An 18,989-nucleotide genomic window follows, 5' to 3' on the forward strand; every position below is an offset into this window, starting at 1 on the left:
CCAGCGCTTCAACATTACTTTTTTAATCAATTAATTTTAAATGAAAAAAAACTATTACACAATCCATGCGATTGACATCGTGATCGTGATTCAAATCGAGATCGTGATTCAACTCGTGAGCGTGATTCAAATCGTGAGCGTGATACAAGTCGTGAGCGTGATTCAAATCGTGAGCGTGATTAAAATCGTGAGCGTGATTTAAATCGTGAGCGTGATTAAAGTAGTTATCGTGATTCAAATCGTGAGCGTGATTTTGTTTTCGTGAGTGTAATTATCAAACATTTTTACTCACGCACATTCACGAAGAATTTTTTTTCGTGACTCACGCTCACGCACGAAAATTTTCAGCTTGATCACGCTCACGCACGCTCACGAGATTGACTCCATCGTGACTCACGGCTCACGCGTGAGTCACGATAATTTTCGTGAGTCACGAAAATTTCGTGTCACGTGCACACCTCTATTAAACAGTACCGCAGATATCATCCCACCCTGGGGAACTTCCTGTTTAACTCTACGGGGTTTTGACTTTTTGTCCCTGAATTCCACGTACGACTGGCGTCCACACATATAATTCAGAACCCAACGCTTCGTTCCTGCCGGTAGGGACGTATTCTCGATGTCCTCGAATAATGTGGCATGGTTGACCGTATCGAATGCTTTCGATAGGTCAAGCGCCACGAGGAGCGTCCTATGACACGGCTTGGGCTGATTAAGTCCCCTATTGATATGTGTCGAAATGGGATGTAAGGCTGTCGTCGTACTGTGTACCTTACGGAATCCATGTTGATGGTGGGCAGCTGGAAAATTCTCCACAAGGCTGGGGAGGAGTAGCGCCTCAAGGGCCTTGGTTACTGGCGAGAGAAGGGATCGGTCTGTACGATTCACCTTTACTCGAATATTTGCCTGGCTTCAGTAGTGGAATCACCCTTCCCATCTTCCAGACATCGGGTATAATGAGTATCAAGGGCAAATTGAGGAGTCTGGTCAGGTACTCAACTTCCGGTCAGGTGCTTCAGCATTAGCATTCGCGCTGTTGATGGCATTGGTAACTTCGGCTGCGGTAAATTGTGGTGTGTCATCGGCTCGGAGACCACGTATGCGACGAGTGACTCTCCTTTTCGCTCTATCACTCTCGGGATGCTCGACAAACTGTCGGTTGAAGTATTTTAAGTCGAATCACTAATTATAAGGACAAAACGACTTAATTTTATCGACTTTGCCAAGAAACGAATTCGTATTCAGAGGGCAAGAAATCTTTGGCCTCACGACAATATTTTGTTCTATATAGGATCGGACAGCACTCGTTGCTAAGAGAGAATTTTACCGCCTGTAGTATTGCAGTGGATTTTTTTGAAAATTTAGATTATTTTTAGAAAATTTTAACTAACCAGAATTACAAACAAGGACATCATAAGTAAATATTTTACAATAAAATGTATGTGACATAATTAATTTTTTTCAATCGTTAAAAAATTTTTGTAGTTTGAAGGAAAATATTTGAGTTCAAAATTGCAAGAATGCCTTTAGTGTCATACGAAGTTCAAGATGGGCGCATTTAAAGAAATAATGAACTATTTTGTGAGAAATACGAAATCTTTTTGAAAGCACACTTACTCCAAATATAATAATTCTACGAATTAAAATAAAGTTAAATTGGCTTTAGTGAAATAGAGGTTTCACTTTTTTGAGTGTGGTTGAAGGATTCGCAGAGTAAAGTAGTGGAATTTCGAAATATAGTATAACTCTAATGTAGTCCGGATTATATTATAATCAAATACTATATCGTTTTGAAGTTACTCAATAGTTAAAATGCGGTCACTTTATAACGACTGGTCTTGTTTTTTTTTTTTCAGAAGATATTGGCCTTCTATTATTTTATCACTATGTTCTGGTGTTCCGTCTGACTAGCACATAATAAATGAGTTATGTTCTCTTTTGACTTTATGGACAATTATAGATTTATTATTGACTTTTTCGGCAAAAATTTTCTTGTAGTTGCAGTTGAAAGAGAAACCAAAAAAAAAAGATCTGCTACTACATGAGATTAGCAATAAAACAAGCTGTTTATTGTAGAAGGTTACCCAGTGTTTCGTTTTAATGGTTAGATGGGTGGATGTAGATCCATAGGAATGACTTGGAGTTTCTTTTATGGACTTCACGTTTATTTGGCTTGTATGGCGGTATTTCTCACATAAAAATGTTGGCATGACAATGAGTTTTGATTAATTAAATCTGGATGAAATCAACCGACCCACCGACAACATATTCGTGTTTTGTAATTCGAGTGCTTGTATATTTCTTAAATTAAAACGGTACATATTTTTTTAAACTTGTATTCTATGAGGTTAGAATTGTATTAAAATTGCGGATTCTTGTAAACAGATATTTCCATTCTAGCCATATAGATTTTGATAGGTTAAATATTACAATAACACAAATACATCTATTTCAACCTTGAAGAATTAAAATATATAAATACTTAGTTTATGCTCAAATACAAAGCAAATATATGATTTATGGCCATTTTCATGTAGCTCCGTTAGGCTTTAACTGCCAGTTAACAGAAAGAAAAATGGAAATATCTTTTCTCCGGTTAACTTTAACTAAAAATTTTCAGCAGTTAAGTTTCTAACTGGCATATGGAATATATACGCAAGATGACAGATATGTAGATACCACGGTTTAAAAGTTCGTTAGCTAACGTAACACTAACGGAGCTTCATGAAAATGGGGCTTAATGGCACAAAATCTATTATGATATTTGAATTCAGTATTTCGATCTTATTCTATCGCACAAATATTCACTGGTACACTAAACCAAATACTGAGCCAATATAAAAGTTTATGCAACACAAACTAATTTCTTTAAAATAAAGAAATTATATTTAAAAGAAAGTTCATAATCTATGCTTTAAGAATTGTTTTCTTTAAATTTAGGACAAGAAAATTTGAGCCCCCTCCTTAAGGTCACAAGTGTTTCAAGTAAGGCACATTTCCATGAAAGCAAGGAAAAACATTTTTTTGTTAAACAACTAATCCTTGAATTAATCATAATAAATCTTTGGATTAAAGACAACAACGCTTCAAAAATATGCTAATACTTATTGAGACGATTTTGCATCTTTAGTTTAATATTTGTTTTTTTTTTCTTGAAATTAACAAAACAGTTTTTGCTTTGAAATATATATTCCTTGATACATTGTGAAAAATGAAAGAAAATTCGATCTGTAACCTAATTTCAAATTTATAGAGCCTGCACTCAAAAGAAAAAAATGAACTCTCTGGGGGTACTAAAGCTAATTTAACTCTATTTTAGTTCATGGAATTATTATGTTTTGAGAAAGACTTAATTTTTTTGCGAGCGTTACTGAAATGAACTTAAACAAGTATATGCGGCCGTAAGTTCTGCCAGGCCGAATCTTATGTACCCTCCACCATGGATTGCATAGAAAATTCTACGAAAGACTGTCATCCACAAATTTCAACTCACTCGGATGAAATTTGCTCCTCCAAGAGGCTCCAAAACCAAATCTCGGGATCGGTTTATATGGGGGCTATATATAATTATGGACCGATATGGACCAATTTTTGCATGGTTGTTAGAGACCATATACTAACACCATGTACCAAATTTCAGCCGGATCGGATGAAATTTGCTTCTCTTAGAGGCTCCGCAAGCCAAATCGGGGGATCGGTTTATATGGGGGCTATATATATTCATGGACCGATGTGAACCAATTTTTGCATGGTTGTTAGAGACCATATACTAACACCATGTACCAAATTTCAGCCGGATCGGATGTAAATTGTTTCTCTTAGAGGCTCTGCAAGCCAAATCGGGGAATCGGTTTATATGGGGGCTATGGCCCATTTGCAATACCATCCGACCTACATCAATAACAACTACTTGTGCCAAGTTTCAAGTCGATAGCTTGTTTCGTTCGGAAGTTAGCGTGATTTCAACAGACGGACGGACGGACATGCTCAGATCGACTCAGAATTTCACCACGACCCAGAATATATATACTTTATGGGGTCATAGATCAATATTTCGATGTGTTACAAACGGAATGACAAAGTTAATATACCCCCCATCCTATGGCGGAGGGTATAAAAAGATAATAAAATTATGCACAAAAGAGACAGATTTACTATCCAGGAAAAAAATTTAAAGTTATTCCCCAGTCATTACTTTTAATGTACATCCAAATATTTTCTTCAAGAGATGGACATAATTAAAAAGATAGCTTCCACCCTATGACAAGCCCATGTAAAATTCATCTCCTCTGAGCCTAAATTAACCTATTTTTTCTAAAATTAACCCAAATTATTCTCCATAGTGGGTTCACTGTTGCTTGTGTGTAGCAAATATTTTATCGCAAATTCCACGTCTTAGGTTATACAAAATCCTTCCAGAAACATGTATGACCTGAGAGTTAGGAGATGCTCTTTCCCGTTTATTTTTTTGCCGAATATCAAAAAGTTTTCATGATGTATAACATGCCATTTAGACAAGATTACAAAAACGGAGTAATTTTATCATTGAGGTACACATCTCTCGACATTTATTTTGGTTTATTTTAGAAATTTTAGTTCTTTTTAGAAAATTTTAACTAAACAGTATTACAAAGACACATCACGCCGATATCAAAAAAGCAAGAAAATATTTTGCGACAAATTCAAGACAATTTATTAGAAATAATTATTTTTTTTCACTTGTTAAATAAAATTTTAGAATTTGAAGGAAAAAAATGGAGTTCAACATTGCAAGAATGTCTTTAGTGCCACACGAAGTTCAAGATGGGCCCAATTGTAGTGAATATTAGAAATTTAAAGAAATCATTTTTTAGTTCATAAAAATAAAGTTAAATTGGCTTGAGTGAAATAGAGAGTTCTCTTTTTTAGTTTAATGGATGGATGTAATGCTTTGAATCATTTTCGAATGCTGTAGGTAGATGAAAAAAGTTCGCTCTCACACTTACCCATTTTTTTGCTGATCCAGGATAAATACATTGCCTGTTCGATATATTAAAACAATAATTCAGAATGACATTTTCCATATATATATTTATATATTTTATTAATGTTTTGTGCCAGCACTTTGGTGGATTGTTTGTTTTTTTTTTTTTTTGTATTTCAATTATTTTTGGATTCCTTTTCTATTTTCTTTTCAGCACATTCCATTAAACGTTGGTTTATAGGCGTTTCAGTTTCTACATCGAATAAATTTAAAAATTTAAATAGATTTGTTTGTCTATCATTAATTTACTAATTCTATATGATTACATAATTAAATTTCTTTAGACATTTTTTAATTTAAATTACACATTTGTTGGCTTAAATCTTAATTAACTAAAGTTTACAATAAGACACTGGGGTTTGTTAAAGACACTGAGTTTACTCGTATGCGTGTGTAGATGTGTGAATGATTTACGTGTGAGCGAATGGATACCTTATGAAATCTAAAAGGAGAATCTTAAGTTTACTTTCAAAATTTTAAATAAAAAATTTAAATATAAAAAAGTTAGAACAAAAAACAAAAACTTCAATAAATAAGGCTAAGGTTACAGAAGATTACAAATTTCCATGAACAACTAGATCTAAATAAAATTATTATACAAAATTAGGAAACCTGGCAATAATGTCAAGAAATCAGAAATTAATAAGCAGAACAGCAACAGGATTAATCTTGTGACCAGGATGGCTAGGTGTAGGAAGATTTTATGGCAAACATGATTTTCACAGATCAAGAAAATAATGCAAACATTTCTTAAAATTGAACTTGTTTTGGATATGTTTCACTTAATGAAAATTCTTAATTTTTTTCATTACAATGTTAGACTTAATTATACAATTAATTGGTTTCTTTTTTTTTACAAACTAAAGTCCTTTGGATTGTTGATTTGATTCCTACTCAATGGTAAGTAATTACGTAATTGTAAGCAATTTTTATGAACATCTTTAGGGTAAAGTTTCTCCACTTTTCAGCATATAGACATTAGCAACCACTGATTTATGGGAATTCTTGTCTTAGCACTTCGTTGATTCTTAGTGCTCCTATTTATTCTTCGGCAAATGCCTTTTCATATGTAGAGCTAGGTGATCACTACGTGCAAAACTACGTTCACACACAATGCATTTGAAGGGTTTTGCTCCGGTATGTTTGCGATAATGACGCGTTAGCTCGTCTGAACGTGCAAATCTCCATTCACATTCTGGCCATTGACAGGTGTATGGCTTCTCTCCTGCAAGAAAAGAGAAAGATAGACATTTTTAAAGTTAATTTATACCAACGATTTGCATAAAAGTTGAGAGAAACCCCATAAAAGTACATAAAAGTAAAATTGCTAGCAATTTGATGCAAATAATTTACCCTCAACATGAAAGTGCCTCCAAATAATTAACATATTTCTCAAAAGACATTTCATTATTATGGAAAAACAAATAAAAAAATGCTACAGCAAATGAAGTCATACATATAAAATTTTTAGAGTTTAAATCTGCTTTGTAATCATCCTTTTACAAATGTTTAATATTGAAATTTTTAGGAAAATAAGGATAAGGGTCCATGTTTAATCTATTTAACATACACGGATGAAAAAGACTGTTTTTCATATGTTTGGCTATAAACATTATATGTTTGGAACACAAATTTTTAAACACAATATTTTTGAGTGCAAGCATATAATGTTCATAAACTAGCATAACATGTTTGGGACATATATGTTAATATGTTAGAACATATTATGTTTGGGACATAAAATGTTTGTAAATATAATATGCTTGGATGCAAACATATATTAATTTAGAAATAGCCTATAAACATATATGTGTTTAGTAGCTTGGAGCGCTATTTAACAGGGAGCGATATTGAATTAAGTTGGTGGTTGTTGCTTGTTATTACAAAATTAACATCTTATTTTTCCTTGGGCAATTGATCAGCTACTTCTTTGATCCTTACAAACTGTGTGGTCCGCTGTTCGAATCCCCGTCCGGCAAAATGTAAAATTAAAATAAAAAAAATCATACAATTGAATAATTTCTTCTACAATGTTTGTATTACAGAAAAAGGTGCTAAGAACTAAAAAATCTCGTTGAAGTGAGAAAGATGTGGGGGAATATACAATTGGGCAGAAACAAAATTTTGAGCATTCAGGTCGAAAAGCACCTATATTACCTGTTTATTTTCATAATTCGTTATGATTGTAAATAAATAAATAAATAAATAAAATTTTGAGCACAATATTGTTTGGGAGAATTTTTTTAAGCATATAATATTTTTGGGTGCAAAATGCTTCCAAACATATTATATGTTCACATAATAACATATTGTTTTTTGGAAGACAACATTATTGAATTTGGATGCAAAAATACAAAATGTTTGGAACTTAGACTACCCAAACATATATTGTTTAGACCAATATGCTTTCAAACATATTATATATTGGAAGAGATCAAACATATAAATGTTTGGGCAATACCCAAAAATATATATGCTTGAAGCAAAATATGTTTGGGAGTATATGTTACAGAAGCGATTTTTTGTGAGCGTGTAGTACAGTAAAATTTTATGAAACTCATTAACATAAAATCAAACCAATGTCTACAATGTTTCACACACAATATTATGAGTACAAATGGCAGAGTATTTTTAAATAATCCCACTGTACTCTGTGGAAAATAAGTGGCACTAAACATTTTATAGAATTTAAATTGTAATTTGTATTAACTTTCTATGATTTTACTTAATATTAAGGAAACATTTCTTTAAATTATTAAGGTTTTAAATCAAAGAAAGTTTATAATCATTGTTTCAAACAATTGTTTTGTCACTAAATTTAGAACACGAATCTTGGAAATTTGCATCCCTTCATTAAAGTGGTATGTGTTTGTAAAAAAAAGTAAAAAAAAATATCCTTTAAATTAGACGATATATTGAATCTTTAGATTTAAGATAAAAACTCTTCAAATATAGACTAAGACTTATTTTGAGGATTTTGCATCTTTGGATTAAAGTGTTATTGGAATTAAGAAACCATTATGTTGAAGTATTTGTTGTAATTTGGACTTTTAAACTGGCATTTGTCCAAAAATAAATGATATCTGTATCCTAATCCTAATAAATGATATCTGTAATCCCTTATAGATGTCGTTTTTTAAAGAAGCCGCATCTTTGGCTCGGAATCAATATCAAAATCCTCAAGGTCAAAATATGTTGTTCCAAGTAAAGTTTTTTGAGTGTAGATAACTAATGAAAATGGTTATCCTGAAGCCATTAGTGGACTATAACATTATACTATTCCTATATTAGGCCGATTGCCTCTAGTTGCTAGTGTCCGTATAAATAAGTTTATTATAATTTGTAATTATAATACATTAATTAATATATAATAAATTATTCCTATATATGCAATATTGTTGGGTAGCATCTTAATTTCACAGCCCTTCGCGAACTGTGATAAGTTTACTTGAGAAAAAAAGTTTTGAAAAAATTGGTATATACATTTATACCTTTAATGTTATAAAACATATCTGTAAATAGTTATGGATATCAGTTGAAAAATATATTTTTGTATTATGCAAAAAAGGTTTGCTATACATATCAACCTTAAGATATGCACGATATTTGATTAGCATGCAATTCACCTTAGCAATTCTCTCCCTTATGACACTTCCGTATGTATAAATAGTCACACTAGAATTGTCAAACAAATCGAACAATTTCCAGTTTTTCCCTGAAGTGTAATATTTCCTAGTCATCGTCTGATTTAGTGATTGCACAGTTTCTCAAGAAGAAAAAATTTTTTTTTTCGTCCGATTGTCCTCCTCTCTTCCTTATCAAATATCAGTAGACATCATAGATTGACTTCCTTTGAAATAACTACAGAAAACCAACGATGAAAGACGATCAAAATGACTATGGGTTTTCAGTTGTATGTTTGCTATTTTCGTCCGTCCGTTTGTATGTCTATCTGTTGCCAATTGAATTTGATTACTATTGTCATAATACTTAACGATGCAAATCAAAACAAATCAAAGCAATCATCGCAACTGCCAAGAAAATGTCAAAAATCCACTGCCATTCATCCGCCAACCTAATGCAATAACCGTACGACCAACCGACAGAGCCAATCATCAGAAAAATATCCATTGTAGCATAGGAGGCCCACAAAAAATAATAATAATGCAACTCCAAGCGATCAAAAAGGAACCAAGAAAACACTAAGCAACGTCATCAAGCACCAGCCAAAGATAAAGCTTAGTAGACAACCAGATATCCTACCCAACCAAAAACACACAACTCAAAACTTTTATTAGACAGTGATTTCCCCAACCACCGACGACACGGCCGTTTGCTCAAACTTTTACTGCAAGACAATAAAAAAAAAACGCCAACTTAACCAAAAATAGTTTAAATGACGTTTCATACAGAACTGCAGATTTCGCCTTGGTTGTCAACATTGACTACCATGGGGAGGCGAAGACGAGAACAGCTCCATAATTGCTTTCAACAAGACAATGTAATGCACTGATTAAATTCTCCCTCAAACAAGAAGTGCTCGATTAGAAGTGGCCAAACGATGGAGATACCAATGCAAGCTCTACCAGTACCAACGCCAAATGCCGGTAACAAAATTTGGCAACAGATTTTTTTGATTGAAGCTAATATGCCGCCTACACATACTCTTCGTCTGCTTGACAATGCATTTTGTGCTCCCATGCATTTTATGCTGGCATAACTGTTTTGGCCAAAATATATGAACCTTATAATGTGTGACAGACTTTTCTCAATATTTTCTACCATTCAGCTTTGAGAGCAAACATTTTGGCGAAATCTATACAAAAACAGACACACACACTCACACATGTCCCCAGATTCGCGTAGAGGCAATCAAACCACCTAGTGCAAAAAAAAACAACGTCAAGCAATATACTGGGCAGACAATTGAACATCTAAAGTAAACAGGCGTTTTAATAATCGAGATAATGCTTCCATTTCATAAATACGTCGTACCATGACAAAAGTTGCAATAAGATATGGTATACGAGCGCATTTAAAAATCGATGTTTTATTGGCTGATATGATATGATAAGGTTTGAGTAAAAAGGGATCAATATTTCAACATTCCAATAGATACTAAGAATTGCAATCTAGTGGCAACGTTGAAGAAATATCTTTTCAAAATGTTCGTCTAAGAAATTCATAAGAAATTTGCCCTATACAATGAACGGCTCTCTTTGTATTTACATAGGTCATGATCACGTCGCAGAAAAGGCCTATAGTTCTATCATCCATTCTGTTGGGATTCAAAAAGCCGAAGTTTTTCAATCATTTACACTGGCTCACAACTTTTACAATTATGCGTTCCTTCGCGCTGTTATTGATCTAAAAAATTAGTTCCTTGCTATTAGGACAGCAGTGTTAGTCATGAAAGTCCCTTCGTTTCTGCTGGGATTTTGGGATTAGTCAGCAGATGTGAAACAAGTTTTAATTATGACCGGGAAACGATGTAAGACATTAATTTTTTTTTAAATATAATGTCTTTGGATGCAAACATATATTAGTTAGTAAGTACAAAGTTCTTCACTAATTAGAATGTTAATATGTCAATAGGATGACACTTTTCCAATTTATGGAACATCTCTCACTTCCGCTATTCAATAACTATGAAGTCTAAAAGTTCAACATGATAGAATAAGGAAGACTTTAAGTTTAATTACAACAAATAAAAACCAAAACGTTCATTTACTTACATATTTTGTATGTATATAAATGTTTGGAGTGTAATATTCAAATTAAGATTTGTTTTTATTTGCATTCCAACATAATTATATTAAAGACATTTTGTTGCCAGCAAACTACTGGTTAAAATGTGCAATAAACAGTTTGGGGCTTTAGGAAAGATAAGCCTAGTGTGAAACATAACATGTTTGCACAGTACAAATAATTTTTTGTTAGAACAAAGTATATGTTTGGGAGGCGATTTTATTTTATTTTTGAAGGTGCAGTCTAGGGTGTAGAAAACCGACGCCGGTTAATCGAATTCAATTACATAAAATGAAACCGGATAGTGAAAAAATTGACATTGATTTCTGTTAATCGCAAACCGGTTTTCTGAATTTCAATAAATTTCTATCTACTTTTTTAATGTTTCTTCCGAAAGTTGAACTTTTTTTAAAGAAGTACTGGAGATGAGAAACAACTGTTTGTTTTTTTTTGCATTCATTGTTTTATAGATTAAAATGAATGTTTAAAACTCAATTTCACAAATTTCTACTTTTGAGCAAAATAAAAAACCGATAACGGGTTAAAAAAAAATAGACTTTCGGATAAACGTATTGTTTAGATGCTAAACTTTAATATTAAACACGAATATATTACCCATAATTTACCGTTTATCCTGATCTCTGAATCAATCTAAAAGTATGCCTTCTTGCGTTCTTGTTTATTTCACGCTGTTTCAAGATCAGTTATCATATTTATACCCTGCAAAGATTCCCACGTTTCCCAAGAGTTTGAACTAAAATAATCCTTAAATCTTCTGAAATTAAACTTTAACTCGACCTCACGTCGTTACCACATAATATTCCTCCATATTTTGCACAAGTGGAGCATTCATAAGTGGCAGTGGCAACCCATTTGATATTAAACACAAGTAAAGCTCGTTAGTGTGGAAATTCTGTAAACAGGGCAGACTCACTTATGGGAGCAAAGACATACGTCCCATGTAGTTGCAATCGCCTCCAAAACACAGACACAAACAAAGGCAATACAATTCAGCAATCATGTTCATGAAAACGATTGATGTTGTCAGTATTTTAGCATTTATAAGCGTGCTCGCCTTATTTAGTCCATTAATAGGCACATAATTGCAATTGCAATAGCAAATCTACAATGAAAATAATAATAACAACATTGTCAACACACAACAGCAACAGCAAGAGTATAGCCAACAACATTTCTTCTCGATCAATTTTTCATTAGCAATGCGAAGATATTGCCACTGAAACTTTGCACATGCGCGGTAGCAATAAAGTCTCGTTGTTGACGAAAACACCGTCATCGCTGTTGTTGTTATTGCCACCAACCAACACCGCTACGAGCACTGGTGCTCATAAAGCCATCGAATATAACTGTTAACTACTCCCCAGTTGTTGTTATTATTTGGAGCGATTTTTGAAAAAAAAAAAATGTTTTTTTTACGCTTCATTCATTTTTCTTAAAAAAGCCCCATTAAGAATAATAGGGCTGATTTTTTTTCTCAAGTTAGTTTTTGGCTACAGTCAGGCCACCAAATCCCCAATGCAAAAAAAAAAAAACTAACTCAACTAACTATGGGAGTTGGGGGTTATTAAGGAAAATTACTATTGATAGGCAACAACAAGATCAGCTCTAGGAGTTAAAGCCTTAAGCCACTCTCCGTGGAGCATTGGGTTTGATTTGGTCGCATGACTTTTACGCTGTCAATTCATGAAATATGCGTAGGTGTTGAAAATGTACCCTTAATTGGTGCAAGGCATGAATCATAATATCGTTTAGATGCTTTTTTCTTTCCTAGATAAATGACATAAATACTATTGCGAGTGTGTGATTGCAATACATTGAGTATTTTGTGTGTGTGTGATTGTGGTTGGCTCTGGCATTACGAAGTAGAAGTGTCATTGTTGTTGTTATTATTAAAGTGATTTGCAGATATCTGAGAATGGGATTAAATCGCACATCAACGAAGAGAGGTGATGAGAGAAAACATTTATGTCTGGCATTTGTCTGATTATTATGATTTCTTTCCGTCTACGATTTATTCATATTATACGGTGTGCGTTAAAAATAAGTTTGCTATAATTTGGGCAACAATATAATTAAATAGAAATATGTCTATACATTATGTTGTATAGTAGTACATTGTAATTCATTAAATTGGCCCTGTAAAGGCTTTGAATTGCTTAAATAAATGGAAATAAAAATAAAAAAACAAGTATATACAGCACTAAGTTCGGCCGGGCCGAATCTTAAATACCCACCACCATGAACCAAATATTAGGGTTTCCTTTGAAATTTCATGAGGGCTTGAGGACTTGAGGATATTCCCGAAGATAAATTTAAAGATTTCACCTATGAGGACTATATCAGATTCTGGATTTATAAGAACCATTTTTGTTTGAGTTTTAAAGGAATCATTAACATCTCTTGTAAGTGTGCAAGAAAATTATAAAATAAAGTCTTGATTTGAAATCTTAAATCTGTAGAAGTAAAATCTGGAAATTTTACATTGAGTTTCAAAGAAGTAAAATCTTGAAATCGGTCTATATGGGGGCTATAACAAAATATGAACTGATACTCACCATTTTCGGCACACCTCTTTATGGTCCTAAAATACCTCTAGATTTCCAATTTCAGACAAATTGGATAAAAACTACGGTTTCTATAAGCCCAAGACCCCAAATCGGGAGGTCGTTTTATATGGGGACCATACCAAAACATGGACCGATACTCACAATTTTTGGCACACGTATTTGTGGTCCTACAATACCTCTAGATTTCCAATTTCAGGTAAATTTAATAAAAACTGCGGTCTCTATAATCCCAAGAAGTAAAATCGGGAGATCGGTCTATATGGGGGCTACACCAAAATATGGATCGATACTCACAATTTTTGGCACACGTATTTGTGGTCATAAAATACCTCTAGGTTTCAAATTTCAGGCAAATTGGATAAAAACTAAAATTTCTATAAGCCCAAGACCCCAAATCGGGAGGTCGGTTTATATGGGGACTATATCAAATCCTGGACCGATATAGCCCATCTTCGAACTTGACCTGCCTGCAGACAAAAGACGAGTACGATTCAGTACGATTGCTTCATTATTGAAGACTGTAGCGTGATTATAAACAGACAGACGGACAGATGGACAGACGGACATCGTTATATCGTCTTAGAATTTCTCCCTGATCAAGAATATATATACATTATATAGTCGGAAATCGATATTTCGATGTGTTACAAACGGAATGACAAACTTATTATACCCCCGTCACCATTCTATGGTGGTGGGTATAATAAAAATATATGAAGTATATTCATTATTAAAAAAAAAAAAAAATATTGATAAAGCCCTAAAACGATTCCAAGGCTAGATGTATTTGAAAGTATCTACACTGAAAGAAGATTTCTTTCGTTCATAAATAAACACATATTAAGATCAATTGTTAAATCACTTGTCACAAAGTATGGTAAATTGGCAAATAATTTTTTCAGTTACCATACGACAGATTATCTTGAGTAGTGACACGTGGCACATGCATTTTTTGTCTTATTTGTTCATATCGCGTCCACGCTTACAATTTAGTACTTCTATCACAGGACATGCACTTGTGAAAAAATCAATATTGACTCCAAAATTAATTGGTAGTGCAGGGCTTTGCTGGGTATGAAATTCTGGGCACACAGAATAGAAAACTTCAATGTGTAGAAATTTATTGGAACTACTTCAATGTACAAGAAAATGGGAATGAAAAAGCAATGCTTTTAAAATGAATTCATTTTATATAAGTACATATAATGAAGTTCGACTTATTATAGGTACCGATAGGAGATTCTAATATTCGTATTAATATCCAAAATATCTCTACAAAAATTTTAAAGCCATAAATTAAAAAATAAAAATCATTTATGTCACTTTTGCTGCCTCTATATTTTTCTCAACATTTCAATTAAATCAAGCCACGTTTTCTCAAGAATTGCATGCATTTTATAAACATTACTTATATTTTTACCAGACGTATGGAGCTACCAATGCAATAGCAGCCGCTATTATGTGCCAAACGTTTTTGGTTAAAAGAGTTTTCATCCGATCGAGGTCTAACCTGCCCACCCATGTCACCGTTGCTCCTACCAGCAGTGCCACCACAATGAAGATTAGCTAAGCACGTATTACCATTCATTGTTAGCTAGCTAGACCATGATCGATACAATATTGAATGCAGTATTAAAAAGTCCAATATGGGCTGAACATGCTGCAGTTATGTTCTTGTCAATTGTTTCAGTATTTGCTAGCCATTGTCGTCGATATGCTGACTTGCTCTTTGCATTGGTAATCTTCTGATTTTTGTGAGTTTGTTTTTGTTGCTTTTTCAATTTCCATTTCTTTCAGGTTACTTCTAGAATTTATTTTGATTTCTTGTTTTTGTTTTTTCTTCATCGAAACAAAAAACGTGGATCGTGTGTTCCATTTGTTGGTTATTAAAATTGAATATTTTATTTGTTGACTTGTTCATAGTTTAGCATTCGATTTGTAAAAATAAAGTCTGTTCATTGAAAAGACAAGTGACAAATTGCTTTTGATGTTGTGTTTATTTTAATTAATAACGCAAGAACATAAAGAGGGAAATAGAAATAGAGAAATGGAGAGCTCCGTAGAAACTACGAAAGCTAAACGTGAGAAACTTTTTTTTTTTTTGGCAGAGAAAGGTTCTCATGTGTGTGAAGATCACAATGGAGAAATGTAAATAGAAATCTATGACGAAGAGCAAAATTAAATTGAATACGACTACAACAATAATTTGATGGCTAATAAAAGGCGTTTCATGTGGAAAAGTTTTAACGAAGGGGAGTATCGCAAATGCAATTTACTTTTGTGTAGTGCCCGTATTTTAGAAAAATGGAAAAGAAATAATTTAGATGGCTGATTCAATTCGATTTTTCTTTTGAAAGGAAAATTGTCCAGCGAAATTTGAGAGGGAAAGGATGGCCGTTCACCTTCTCCCACTATGAACTGCTCGGTTTACGCGGTCACACATGTACAATTTATGATACTTGTCACAATCATTCATCATATCGACTAATGAACGTACATCATATCAATATTGATATGTGTATCCCTTGTTTTGCAATTATATCAATCAATGTGGCCAAAATAACATCTCTCACAAGTTGTGGTGTACTAGTTGAATAGGTTTAGTTATATGGTCGGAAGTTCCTGATTTTAACACTTTGTTTAAGGTGTCCAAAACCGACACCGATTAACCGGATTCAGTTACACAAACCGAAACCGGATAATAAAAAACTTGGCAAGTTCGGTTAACCGCGAAAGCCGGGTTTTGACCGTCGGCTAACCGGTTTTCTGTATGTCAACGAAATTTCATTCTATTTTTTTTAAATATTTCTTCCAAAAGTGGAACTTTTTGCAGAGATATACTGAAGGTGAGAAACAAATGACTACCCTACGGGAAATTTGTGCAAATTGCCACTAATGGATCCATTACAGGACTGGTACTAGTGCTCCAGTTTATCAACATTTTTAATTGTCATATAATTTATTGATTTTTATACTCACTTGATATTAAAATCTTTTTGAATCCACACTTCTACTACAATACAACTATCACAATTATTTATTGTTCAACATATTCCTTTCTGGTGCGATACGGATGGAAACAGGGTCATAACAGTTTGTCCCAGACTGTTTCATGAACAGTTGTCTATGGGGTAGTCCTTCTAAGTTGTTTCACGACGTGTCTTTTGGGATGAGTCCAAGTCGTTTCCTAAAGTGTAAATTTTCCAGCCAATGGCAAATCCATGGTAAAGTGACCGGTCCATTCCGTACGCTTCGACCAGAACTGTGTCATCTGGTCCATACACACCAGGGACTAACCCTCTACCGGTCCTAGGGTTGATCCATTTCCCATAAGGTACATAGAACACATTTACACTAAGTAAATGAAGAGATTTTAGTCAAACGACATTCCGCTTAATTGTAAAGACCTTTCTTTGAGCGCAAATCAACCCGAATTTATTAGAAGAGTTGTGACTTTGTCTCAAATCTTTTTTTTTATTTTAATGTAAACACAATGTTGGTCCTAAATTCAGTCATTCAATTTTCCTGCCAATGTTCTATAAATTGTTAATTTTTATTTATTTATTTTTTAATAAAATGAGTATTTAAAACTCATTTTCACTAATTTTTATAATTTCGGTTTTACCCGATTAACCGGTTTTGAGCTAAATAAAAAACCGAAAACAGGGTTTTAAAGAATTGGGATTTTCGGATAAAAAGGTTATTTGGACACCCTAACTTTGTTACTTGTTTTTGATTTCGGCTTATAATCTCGTCATCTCGAACGGGTGCCATATATTTCGGCATGCCATTCCCATGTTTAATGTAAGGGATATTTGCAATCTATTTTGTCTCAATAGACATTGATATCTCGCTAAATCTTATTAGTCAATTTAATCTAACACCACCACTGTCTGTATAAAATCGTTTATATTCATATCTATTACGGTTACCAATTCACCTCAATCGACCAAAATCACTATGTGCAAGATAGCATCATCCTCTGCCGCTTAGAAATCATACAATTAATTTGTTCATAGTAAATTTCGTCTAATTTTCATCGAATGGAACAATTATCTTTTATTGCTTTAACCATTTTATTGATGGCTTTAACATCTGATATTTGATTAGACATTTTTTAATTTTCCTCTATGCAATTCGCTCTCATTCCGCATTGAATTACCGGCCATTAAATATAGTGACTAACCCGTGGTTATCCACTAAAGCCGACATAACCGCGAAAGCAATGACCAGATCTCTCTTGAAGAAACAACGTAATTTATGCTCTGATCAATTCAAGCTGATAAACTACAATTTGAGAGTTAGTAATTTTCCAATTATTAACTCAATATGTTTTAGTTTCCCCCTGTCTCCACACTCCTCTGTATGGTAAAGGTATGGTCTAGTGGTGCGAACTGTAACATCGAAATCTTGAGGAAAATGCCAATACTATGATTATGATTCCTTTTGGAAATCGCGAACAAATAAAAGCGGGACCAAATTTCCCCCATTAGATTTCCTTTTGTAAATATTTCAAATTTGTGGGTCATCATATAAAGGCAAAAACAATAATGGAGTGACAAGTAGTTAATTTTTTTATTGGGTATTTCAACGTAATTTTATTTTACAATCTGCACACCTCATATCACAAATCAGCAAGCCAGTAAACAATACGTACAAGGTTTTGTGATGACGATCATAAAAAAACTGTCATAAACTTTATCATGTCCGTCTGGGGAGATCAGCACGTAATTGCATGCAAGTATGTTGGCAACGCCACATACGCTTTTGTTGATAACTTCTCCCTACAATATCGCTCATCGAAGGTATCACCATTATTTTCGTATAAAAAGATGCGAATTAACAATATGAGATCTCTTGGATTTTGTGTTAAATTTCGTGATGGAATTTTGCCAGTATTAAAAAAATAACAGTCAGCAATTTCTCTTTTTTTACTTCTATTGTAAAAATCTTATTAGTGTCTGTACATTAAAATTTAAGATAATTTTTTGATTATATATAATTGTTATCTGTCTATAAGAGTTTTGCATTTTTGAAACTATCACATGAAACAATATTTATTATAAAAGATAACAGATACTTAAAAAGTATATAAATAAAATTTGCGTTTAGTTTGACCTAGTGGTAGCCCATAAATACTTTCTCATGGATTTGGGTCATGAGGCTATAGTACAGAAATATTTTAACATTGCCAAACTAGAATTAGGAATGTTTATAATTTATAAAAGTATAAAAACATAAAATAAAAAATGGTTGAAACAGTTAGATGGTCGACATGTTGGTTACATTAGGGTTTCGAACACACGAAGACAAGACTAAACTATACTGAATTTTAAATTGTTGTTTCTAGATCAGATATTTACACGCAAAGAAGGAATATGATAAGCAGGGCTGCAAATTTTGCCGACTTATCGGTATTTTGACGATTTTTGACTCAAACAATAGCGGTTTCCGATTTTTGCCTCCAAAATTACGATATTTACTCGGTTCAAAAATTTGGAAAAATCGAGCGAATTCGAAATCTTAACCGATTGCGATTAAATTTTGCTTAATTTAAGGGTACTTAATAACCTTGTATTAAATTTGAAGATGACCTATGTAGCTCAATACGACCCCATTTGTTGAAATCG

General features: G+C 33.2%; 1 protein-coding gene across 1 annotated transcript in view; it reads right to left on the bottom strand.

Annotated features, from left to right (window-relative positions):
- Positions 1 to 5,050: 5,050 nt before the first annotated feature.
- dar1 (dendritic arbor reduction 1) overlaps positions 5,051 to 18,989 on the bottom strand; it is a 127,817-nt gene continuing 113,878 nt past the window's right edge. The window contains exon 6 of the mRNA XM_075305960.1: positions 5,051 to 6,248. Coding sequence (XP_075162075.1) covers positions 6,061 to 6,248 — 188 coding nt within the window. The 3' untranslated portion in view covers positions 5,051 to 6,060. The remainder of the gene's footprint in view (positions 6,249 to 18,989) is intronic.

Source organism: Haematobia irritans, chromosome 4 (genome assembly GCF_050003625.1).
Source record: "Haematobia irritans isolate KBUSLIRL chromosome 4, ASM5000362v1, whole genome shotgun sequence".
In the NCBI taxonomy this organism is placed as follows: domain Eukaryota; kingdom Metazoa; phylum Arthropoda; class Insecta; order Diptera; family Muscidae; genus Haematobia; species Haematobia irritans.